Raw genomic sequence first — 11,660 nt, 5'->3', positions numbered from 1 at the left:
TTACGGAAAAAGTGCTACCTCTGCAGCGTTCTTCTGCGCTTATCAGTTTTTTCAATCGCAATTCGCTAACTCGTGAGCGCGCGACCGCGTGCATTTACTTTCTGTTATCTGTTATCATAACACATTCTTTCATCATCTACACGACACAGTATAGTTAGAGTTGATTATTCAAAAGCTAGCATCTTGAGTGGAAGCAAATTTCTTTCGTTCAGAAATGTGATGTCTCTTCGTTTTTTCGTGTGTGACTTCTCCTGTTGGTTTCTTTCAATTCAATCCGAAGGATGCTGGTAAATTCGACTCCTCTGCTAGTTGCACCCGTTGCACCTGACCTGACAAATAGGAAGACCCAATGTACGGAGATCTACTCCGTATCAATGGATGTAAGTGTTGGTATTTCACTTCTCTAAATGATACTTTTTAAGGCTCGCCTGATGTATCGCCCTGTCATGAAACTATATTTCGCCCTCCTTTAGTAATTATTAAGTACTGCTCTCTATTATCACACCTCACTGCCAGTAAATGAAGAGTGCTTGTGCCTCTCGGAGAATATGATTCTCATTCCAGTATGTAATGAGGAACTTGAAACTTGATTGTGATATCAGAATGACTTTCAATTGTGGTAAAGTAATCAAAGCAATGATGAAGAGTGCACGTCTCTGGAAGCATTGCAATCATGAGATCGCGTGGTACCGAAGATTTTTGATCATTGTTTACCCTAACAATTGATCTCCTCTGGTACATTCTTCAAGCGTTAGATCATCCAACTTATCAACTCATAAGGTGAAAGTGAAAGGATTGATTTCCTTAGGTAATTCATGAGATGACAATAACAGAGAGGTCAAATGTATGACTTGTGGCAAATTTTAGGCATTAATCACTTCCTTCTTAGTCTCAGTGAGGTGAAATGGGAGGAGATTGAGAGAGGAATTAAGTCTGCCTCTGACGCAAATTTGAAAAAGAACCCAGGCCATATTTATGTTTAAGGACCAAAGAAAAAAGTTTAATATGTTTGAAGACTTACAAGCCTTAAGCATACATGAAACAAAGGATTATTAAATGAACGGTAAGCTGTAACCATTAGTGAGCTCTCTACTTACTATCTTCAATTCAGCAATGACAACAACATGTATATCAGGTGGAGTGCAAGCCGAAGATGAGGCAAAAATGGCTTCAAAAGTATTTTTACTGACATACCTAGGTAGTTCTTAAGTATATTGATCGATATAGAGTCTAATCATTAGCAAGAATTTTTCAAGTTAAATTGAGCCTTCTCTAAGTTTATTAAGTAAGTCAGTTTGTCACATCAGAATGATCATATTAACTTTGTAAACTTAAAGCACTTAATGATGGTTCAATGCTCATGAAGCCAGCTAACTTTGCACTGGTCATAGTCAAGTTGTATTGAATCCATTTTCATTTCAATATTACTATTCATCAGACGGGAATGTCGCTAAAAAATAGTATGAACTGATGTTGGATTGAGAGGTGAATTTGAAAATATCAAACAGTATAACATGAAAATTTAATTTTGTACAATTCTGATGGCATCTTTGATTCTAGATTTCTGAAGAGCACGAGAAGTTTGACTCTTGGGTCAGGGACTACATTTTTGAATACTATGCTGTTTTGAAACAGAAGGAGGAGAGAAGACCAATCATTCGCTGCCGTTCTTCTCAGGTAAGCTTTTTTCTAAAGAAGAAAAAAATTGTAATGCCTCTTTTCAATTGCAAAAGTTTTTATCTCGTAAAAGATATCGGAAATAAGACATCTAAGACATCAAGACAAATAAGATGGAAATATCAAGAAAAGATTTAAATCCTCAATTGTTTAATTTTATTTGTTTCAGTTGAACATTCGTGGTGGCCTTGTTGACTTCATAAAAGCTGTTTCTGATGAGTTGCATTTCACACACATCACACGCCATCGAGCAGTTTATATGATTGATCAGTTCATGGACGCAGGGAATTTCATTCGTAAGCCATACCTAAGATTGGTTGCTGTTGTTTGTCTCATACTTGCAGGTATTCATTTAATCATAGATTTTTACTCTTTTATTGTTTTTTTTTTTTTTTTTTTCAATTTAAATTTGTTTATTTCACTTCACTGGGCATAATACAGAATAAGTATTATTGATATAAAAAATCAAAAAATTCCAAAAACTGAAACAGCTTACCACCCTTAAAAACTTGTGTTGGGCGGTGCAGACCAAGGTAAACAGATAGAAAAAGTACAAAAATCCCAGTCAAGTTTTTAAAATGGGCGTTAAACAGAAATAAATGACAACACTGTATGGATACCATCTTATTAAAAATAAAATAAGAAAGTAAAAAAGAGATATTAGAAAAAAGAAAAAGTAATAATTTAATGCAAAAAAGTTCAGACCAGATTATAGGAGTGGCTTCACGATAACTGGAATAGTTTTGTTGTGTAACAGACAACACATTTTTTGGTCATATTTTTAGTAGAAATTATAATCACCCAAATTTTTCACATTAATCTTCAAAGGGTTACGTATTATACCGCTTTCTAATGATTTATTGCTCTTCTTCTCAATTAATATCATGTAAATTTGGAAAATGTGCTGTCTGTTACGCGGTAAGAAGTAAGAAGTCAGCGTAATAGACGGCACATTTTCGGCCATTTATATATTAAAAATTGAAAAGAAGAGCAATAAATCTTTGAAAAGCGTTATTATACGTAACCCTGTGTAGATTAATGCAAAAAAATTTGAGTGATAATCATTATTACTAAAAATATGACCGAAAAATGTGTTGTCTGTTACTGCGACAAAACTATTCCAGTTATCGTGAAACCACCCATAGGATAAGAGAAACATAATCTAACAATCTCAAAACTCTGACTCAAACTCTACAAGATTTCAATTCCTGAGTTTTTTTCAAATAGGCACTGCATCCCACTGTGGTGAACAATAATACAAATCTAAAAAAACTTAATTAAAAAACAACAATTTTTACCTTTCCTCGGATCACACTCTAGGAAAGAAGATTTCTAGATCTAGGAAAATTTACTTTTTGCCAAGTTGGAACCTTCAAAATGCAATTCCTTGTGAAGAAATTGAGAAGCTGTGGTGTGCTCTTAATTTTGTCCAACAAATGCTCGGTTTCTGGGTGTTTCTTAGTTTTAATTGTGGCTTATTGCGATTTTTCTGATGATTTAATTTTTAAAATTTTTTAAACTTGCAGAAAATGATGTATTTTTGCCTTAGACTAAAAAATGTATGAATAATTCCTTGTTGAAGTCTGTATCTGTCTATTCATCATTGTTTACTTGTACAATCTTGTATGTCTAAGATTGTGTAAGGATCTGTTGCAACCTTGATGCTATCAAGCTTCAAATTCAGCATGTGAGAAATTTCAATTCACCAAGTGTTCATGCAGCAATTACTTCAATCTTCTTTTTCTGTTATTTTCTCAGCGAAATACGAAGAAAGCGAAATGTCCATCCCAAAACTCTCCACTCTTCAAAAATATATTGATGTAGAATTTACTCGAAAAGACTTCATCACTTTGGAGAAGACACTGTTCAGTCATTTTAAGTGGCAACTGTCAATACCAACAGGCGTGGATTTTGCTGAACATCAATGTTTGTTCGCCATTTCTCTGCATGAATCTCAAACTCTAGGGTACAGTTTGAAAAATCTGAGGGCTATTGTCCGAGGGTTAACTTACGACTATTTGGATGTCACGCTGTCAGGTTGGTTGCTCTGTAATACGTAGAAAGCTTGCCATTGTCTTACACAATTCCTGTACCAGTGCTACTTTCCATACTTACTGCTTACTTTTTCGGGTAATTTTCCATTTTTCTGTGAATTTTAATGTCACTTTCTAATAATGCATCATTAGATTTTTTGGAATGTTTAGTGCCTTGGTTTTAAGCGTCAGTTTGAAATATTTTTTGTATCAGTAAAAAATTTGCAATAATTTCCCAACAAGGAAGGAATGAGGTAAATAAAAATTTTGTTTGGTCTGCAAATAAATTGATCAATAATGTCATTTCTAATAGGGACTATCTGTCTAATCAGTCTGATGCTGCAGGAAAGAACTTCTGTTGTGAATTTGTGATTAAATTTTTTGAAAATACTCCAGAAACCTGAAAACTTGGTTGCAAAATATTTTTGATTACCTCTTACTACCCAATTTAACTGCATTTATGGTAAAAGAAACCCGTTCTCATAGAAAGGGATTTGTGCCAAAGCGGTCCAAATATGTTCACATGGGACTTAGTGCATTCAGTCATAAGATAATACCCAGTCTTTTCCTCAAGTTTCAAGCCCTCAAATAATTTTAGGAGGACATGGCAGGGAGCCACAGCTTTTATGGTTCTACTGCATTTTTGCAAATTTTTTACTCGAGAACTAAGAAGTAAGATTTCGGGAATTGGTCAAGGTGTAAAAAATGATGGTTCTTTTTTAGCATATTCCAGGGCTTAAGGGCTATAACTTGAGTTTAACGCGACAATAAGTAGAACATTGGAAGGAGTTATTGAAAATTATTCTGTTTGAATTCAGAAAAACTTGGAAGTAGTCTATTTTTTCTCTCATCACTTTTAATTGTTTCTTCCTGTTAAAGTTAAGAGTGGTTAATACACCATGTTAAAGTTAAAAAAACTAGTTGAGGCACCATGTTATAGTTCAAAATGGTGAGATAAAAATAAAGTTCAAAATAATATCGGATTTCTGCACCAGCTGGTTTTTATTAATGTAGAACCAACAAAGTACGAATGACGGATTGAAAACGAAAGAGATAAAGTTTTTCACCGTATAAATCCGAGATAACAGGTAGATGTTGCACAAAATATAGAAAAGAAAAGCAGTTGAAAAGTCAGTCGAAATTCCACATAATGTCGAGGTTTTGCACAATTATGCACCTAAAGTTAAAACACATATTGATGAGAGGGATTTGAATGTGGCACTTGAATCTTAGAGATGTAAGAAAACTTTTGGTCAAGAGATATTGAGAGAGGACCAACGTGTCTCTGGTCCAGGAGATGGAAAAAAGACCTCGATTTGGGCACAGCGCACGCTTATATAGACTTGCTGACATCACGGGAGATGAGACAACAAGTCTACGTGTGATTGGCTGGCCATAATCTATGTAGCTATCAGTTGCAAACCTAGTAATTAAAATTAATGTAGATGGACTAAATGATTGGAAGTAAAGAAGATTTGAAATTGAAAAATAGACTTTTATGAAATGAAAAATGTATATTGGATAAATAAATTGAAAAGTGTTGACACTTCCCAATCAATAATCTAATTTTTGCTCAATTTTTCTGTCTTGTCTTCAGAAATAGGTTTCCTTCATTATTCACCATCAAAAGTGGGTGCAATTTGCTTACGTGCCGCCCGAGTAACACTCAAATTATTGCCTTCTTGGCCAGACTTGTTGCGAATAAGTACAGGATACTGTGAAGAAGAACTATTTGTCGGCTACAGGTTACTCATGAAGTAAGTAGCTTGAATTCAGAATACCTTAAGACATTCCAGCAATTCTTACATTTTCCCGCAGCGAGTGGACTGAGCTTAACAGAGACGCACCAAATCTCATTTGAAAACAAAAAGTCTGAAATAGTTTCAGGGGCGGACCGGTCTGAAAATTTTGCCAAAAGAACCTTACAGGGGCGCTTTTTGACAAACTTTGAGAACCATATCGGCAACTTTTCAAATATTTCGCAGAATCTCTCTGAGCCCTTTTGAAACTTTCCTTCTGTTCATCATCAAAGGCCTTTAATCCTCTTTTTAATGAGGCAGGCTAGCTGACAAATTTAGAGTCAGTCAGTGCTGGAGTAGTCTGGTATCTAATCAGTCGTAAATTTTCTCCTCCCAAAAATTAAAAGGCCAGAAAGAATATTTTGAGTGTGATTGAAAATGGTCGTTAAAATTTTTCCGGAACACTGAGTCCTATGAAGGTTTTTAACCGTAAACCTCTTTTTCTCAATGCAAATTTAATGTGAAATAGTGTGTCTCTATTTAACTTGATCCAAATCATCCTAAGTTTGTGTCAATTTCTCAATTATGGTAAAATACTATTGACTCTACTTTATTGATTTTCAATATCATTGCTCAACAGCATATGAACTGATTGACCATAGCTGGACCTATGAATGTACCTTTTCACTTAATTATACAATACACTACAGATCAGTTCAAACTAAAATGTTTATTACAAAGTTTAAAAAAATAATTTTCAAAATCAAAATCCAACTAATCAAAAGCTGACCGTCAAGTTGATGTAGGAATGTATGAACACATTAAGATGCCGAACTTTGCTGGCTATGCTATTTGATGCAAAGATTGAGCTAAAAGCCAATAAATGTATTAATATGCCTGAAGATAAGTTCAGCTAATCATCAAACACTGCTTCTCCCGTCTAGCTACATCATCAGTGCCCGCCTAAAATAGCGTTTTAAACAGATCTCATTACTGGCATTTTCAAAACGAGTTTCTTTACCCTTCAAGTTTTGGGGTTTAAAAAGATATCTAAAAAATTCCTAGAAGCTTAGTTCACTCTACACTTTTAGCAGATAAACTAAAAATAATTCATGCCACTGTCTCATTGAGTGACTCACCATCAAAGCTTTTGAGCTTTGCCACTAAAAAATAACTTCTGGTAGGTATTCCATAAATAGCACAAAATACCTATGCTTGAATGGTGCATCATCTCGTTTCTAGTACTTTCTAATCGAGCTTATTGTTTCCTTCCAGAAGTATACCTCTACCGGACCGTAAGCGGAAAAGTGATTTCGGCTCTCCAGAATCAGGCTACGGGTCAGGCGGAGATGGTGATAACGATATGGTAACCAGTCCAAATAAGCGCTTTCGATAAGTGTAAGTGTCACAAAGAATTGCTTCGATGTATGTAATATATATTCATCACTAATTCTTAGATGCACAAAACCTGTTTTCTGTTCAGGATTTTGTCCAGTTATTTTTTGTTTGTAATTAATATTTGTTGATTTTTCCTCACTTCATTTTGTTATCTTTGTTAAATTCAACAAACCTAACGTTGAAATAGGGCGGTCTCAGTTTTTTTTTTTTTTTTTTTTTTTTCAGTATGATGTATTTTGAATTCTCATGTGAACAAGTAACATCATTCGCAAACTATTATTAGTCAGTCGAAACACTGCATCAAAGAATATTTTGAAGATAAGGTTTTTTGGACTCAGAGATTCACCTAGATTTGCCGATACTCTCTGGGCATAAGTCAATTTTTATTTTTCAACAACATTTCAGTTCTTAAAGACAAATACACCTAAAAAGCTGAATGATTCAGTTTTACGATGTTGATTTTTATTATTTTGCTGACAATTTTTTTGATCAATTAACTATTTGTTTTGGTAATAGTACACTCAGATATTTCTTTAAAAGCCCTACTTGATGTTTTCTTTGACTTTAATGATTTGATATCCAAGGCAAACCTATTTTCGAAGTTCTGATGGTTTCTAATTTTCAATGAGTGATATGCCTAGATCTTGTGTAGGTGTACATTCTTCCACTTAAAAATTTGTCTCTGTTTTTTATGAGTGAAGAGCTCATTCTTAAAAAAATTGTTGATAAAATTGTCCTTTTCATATGTAGAAAATTTAGTTTGCTGTGAAAATGAAAATAGCATCAAGAGCACATTAAAACGTATTATTCTAGTAACTTTATACTACCTCAGCGAATTTGTCCAGCTTCGGGACTATAAAAAGTTCGCTTTGTTGTGTGATATACTCAGATAAGCAGTCTTTGCTAGCTAAGATACTTCCCAATAATACTCTGTGTATACATCTATCATACTGTTCACTGAAATGTATGAGAAATAACACTTTTTTCTTTTTTTTTTTACTATGGTGGAGAAAACTACATGACTTAGCGTTTTATGTAAAAGAAACCTTGCCAACATAATAGTTTCTCCGCATGGAACATCGTTATCAAGAGTCTCTTTTTACTTTCAGTCAAACTACCTTTGCAGTATTAAATGAAAACAGTATTACATGTAGTTTTTATAAACAGGTTCAGAACAAAAGAACCAGTCAAACATTTTTCTTTCCGGTATGTCCTGGTCTTTTTTTCTCATACTTTAATTTTTCTGTAATATTTCTTGTTTTTCATTTTAGTCATGTTTACTTATTTGTTTATTTTAGTTGCTTGTTATTTTTCTCGTCTTTTTTTTCCTCTTCTTTTTTTCCTTTTTTTTCTAATAAGATTTGTTCTGTCAGAGCTTTCTTGTTTTGTTTTAATTCTTTTTCTTTATCTGTCTGTTGTTTGTAGTAAAGCCTACTACATAGTACCATACTAAAGTATGTAGGTAGTCAATTCCATTAGGAAGTAAATTTTAATTTAAATTTCTACACTGAGGTGTTCAACTTTGTTTTTCTTCTCTTTCTTTTTCTTTTTTATTCTTTTTTCTGAACAAATACAGATTAACCAATTTTTTTATTTTTTTCTGAAAAGAAGCATTTAATTTGCCTTCCAAGTTTCTTCTGTTAGACCTAATTCATTTTTTTCTTTTTTTCTTTTTCTTTATTGTTATAGGAGAAAATATAAATGGAGAAAATACAAATAAATAAATTTAAAAAGCAAGTGAAAAAGTATGATAACAATCCTGATTTTTAGTAGCCTTCCAAAAAAATGTATTCTGGTTGTGTTCTTTCTAAATGTACGCAGATATGGATAGTAATCATGCAAGTCTGTTTCCAAGCCTGAGTATTTTTTCTTGTTCTTTTTCTTAGGAAATCAAATTTTGATTACATATCACATCAGTTGAAAAATCAGGCCCTTTACCAATACAATTTCTTTCTCTGTTTACAAGTATTTTTTTCTTTTCCCCTTGTCATTAATGAATCAAATAAGGGTTCAAGAGTCATCAGTCACTTTTATATCCAACAGAATTTCATCTTAGACTGAACAAACACAAATACCTGTATCCACGAATTTCTGCTCCAAAGAATGTATCTTGATTCTGCTGTTATTTCTCACTTACATTTAACTTGTGTATGGGAAAAGTGTCACATGAATTCCTTCAAAATTCCTAGTGATTTTTCTTCACTCGTGAGAATAGACTGAAATTTTCAGATTTTTTCTCGCAATGATCCTCCTAAGAAAAAATAAAATTTTGTAGAAATACTAAATCAGCAAGATGCATTATTCCTTTTAGTGAGAGAAAACCCCTTCTGGGCAGCAAACTGTGCCCTTATTCACAATCCATTTAAAATCAAATTGATAAAGGGCATTTTTTTCTCTTCCTAAGTTAATGTTACTTGTAGCTCTCTAACTACTTTCAATGCTTTCTTGTTAAAAAATGCATAAAATACTAGAAAACAGCTCCAATTTGTCGATTAATCTATATGAATATATCTTTCCTTTCCTATTAAGTTTACTTCTTACTTCAGGCTGATACACCTCAGGGCACATACCGAAAAAGTGATGTATAAGTGAGCAGTAAAGAAATTATTTAACGGTAGAAAGTTGTCTCAGTGCTACTTCATTTAATATCGTTAAGCGTTCACAATACAATGTGAAAATTGTCATCAGCAAAACTTTCGTTTTTTTGTTCTTGCTCATGATCTACTCTTTGTCAAATCTAATTCAATAGCCTTTTGTCGATAAACATATTCATTCATTCATCAATGTACTTATCTGTTTCATTATTTGGCAATTCAAATATGCTTCGTCATTTAATGTTTGCATGCATAATACGTACTCTGCAATGGTGCCTTAGATTTGTTTTCTATAGTTTCAGCCATTTTAGATATTATTGATCAGGTATTGTTTCAATTGCTCAATAAAATTAAGCTGGATCTGTTATTCAATCAAATTTTTCATTTTTGTTCCTCATGATTTCGTCATTCAATACATCCAATAAGTATAAAACGAGGAGTTATTTTTCATCGACCAAGGGACCTCAGCCCACAGTGGCAAAGTTATCAGTGAGGAATTGGATTCTGAGATTTTGATGGAAATCTCTCTCCAGTGTTGCACACATTGAGTTGCAAGAGGATTAGTTAATTTTTCTGCAAATAGGGGCTGTGAGATTTCATTTTATTCCAAGAATTCTGTTTCCTAAACACAGCACAACAAGTATACTTAGAATTTTATTAAAACTACGTTTTTTGAACCGGGAATCCTCAGATCACCATAATTCTGGTTTGGTTCGACATTTTAGGGGAGGGGGAGTTGTACTACAATGTTCTGAAGACACTCCTGCATGCTCTGATATTCATAAAATCCCAATTCATGTTTTTTGTGGGCTCAGGTTCCTTTTTTCAAGTATGGTCACATGTTAAAAAATTTGAAGTTGGGATAGTTGCTGGTTCAAAAAATTTGAGAGCATCCTATTCAATCAGTAGTATTTTAAAAATTAGTTTTCGTTCCCTTTTTTCAAGACACATCATCATTGCATATTGTAGACAATGTTGATTGGACGTTCAAAGCAGGAGCTTTGTTGAGAAAAAGTGAAACATATTGCTCAATAAGTAGTACTAGTAGGAACTTCATTGGGAAAGTAACGCCTCTGTGATCACAAAAATTGTTATAAAAGCAGAAAATTCAGTGAATTTAAAACGAAAATGTAGATTGAAGTGTATCACATCGGAATTTATTTTGTCCTCTATTTGTTATAAGCTTACTAAATTTGCACTAATGTCACAATCATTTTTAAAATCTTTTCTCCAAAAATTTGGGAGAATGAATTTTAGAAGCTTCACAACTGCTTTTTTCATTTTGTCATTCGACTCTGAATGAATTCTTATAAGGCAACAAATGACGTGACATTATTGTCCATGGCTCGCTAGAAAGTTGACTATTTGTTACCTACAGTCATTTGAAATGGGACGAATGGAAGAGTTACTTTATTTAAACAACCCTCTGAGTAGTTTGATTGATCAAATGATAAAGGTTGCCATTAATCGTGCCTTAATATCTGAATTTTCCCCTATATTTATGAGAAGTGACTAGACAAGACGAATGCTAGTGACTAATTTTTAGGCTCAATTCATATAATTTCTCAGCTCCGATTCAAAATAATTTATCATTATCAGTAGCTATTCCCATGGTAAGAAGAGAACACTAATAATTGCTGCTTTGCGCAACATATGTAGGTATGTTTAGTCATCAGTCAGTATTAAAATAAATCACACTGAAGAATCAAACTTGACAGGATAAAAAATATACTTTTATTTATGAAGCAGAGCCGTGAATTTTGTCAAGAAAATTAATATTTTGTCAGTTTAAAAAAAATATTCTCTCATAAGTTTTTTACTGTACTGTGGGGATTCATTTTTCAGTTTTTACAGCTCTAAATTTTTACCGCAAGTCATCAAACCCACTAACATTACTTAACAAACTTCTGTGAGATATTAAGTGAAAAAATAAATGTATTATTTCTAATCTAAATACTTAAACCACGAAGCTTGATATCGGAACTGACTCCCAATTTCAGGGGGTGGAAAAAATAGATAAGTAAATGTTTATATTATCTCTCATCGGCCGGCAATGCGGCAAATATACTCTATGGATTGAGCTCTTGAGCTCGGATGCCCGGAGCCGAAGCGTGAATTCAAATTTCGCGGTAGTGCGATGGACGGTGAGTCTATGCCAACGGTGACAGTTTTTTCGCGGGAAATGATCGGTTTTGTTTACAAATTTTCATTCACGTTCG

At 33.4% G+C, this 11,660-nt stretch overlaps 1 protein-coding gene across 1 annotated transcript; it reads left to right on the top strand.

Moving 5' to 3' along the window:
- CycJ (Cyclin J) lies at positions 1-9,808 on the top strand. Its single transcript, XM_019049072.2, has 6 exons — positions 1-380; positions 1,561-1,677; positions 1,847-2,021; positions 3,436-3,714; positions 5,308-5,467; positions 6,725-9,808. The coding sequence occupies exons 1-6, from the start codon at positions 282-284 to the stop codon at positions 6,843-6,845; spliced, it is 951 nt and encodes a 316-aa protein (XP_018904617.1). The 5' UTR covers positions 1-281; the 3' UTR covers positions 6,846-9,808.
- Positions 9,809-11,660: the final 1,852 nt, after the last annotated feature.

This window comes from Bemisia tabaci, chromosome 4, assembly GCF_918797505.1.
Source record: "Bemisia tabaci chromosome 4, PGI_BMITA_v3".
Taxonomy (NCBI): Eukaryota; Metazoa; Arthropoda; class Insecta; order Hemiptera; family Aleyrodidae; genus Bemisia; species Bemisia tabaci.
This window is presented reverse-complemented; position numbering and strand designations above follow the sequence as displayed.

Bases quoted from the DNA above. Each gene is read 5' to 3' on its own strand.
- CycJ (XM_019049072.2), top strand. From the start codon at position 282: ATGCTGGTAAATTCGACTCCTCTGCTAGTTGCACCCGTTGCACCTGAC. The intron at 1,678-1,846 runs GTAAGCTTTTTT...TATTTGTTTCAG, and splicing joins TTCGCTGCCGTTCTTCTCAG to TTGAACATTCGTGGTGGCCT. The intron at 5,468-6,724 runs GTAAGTAGCTTG...GTTTCCTTCCAG, and splicing joins GGCTACAGGTTACTCATGAA to AAGTATACCTCTACCGGACC.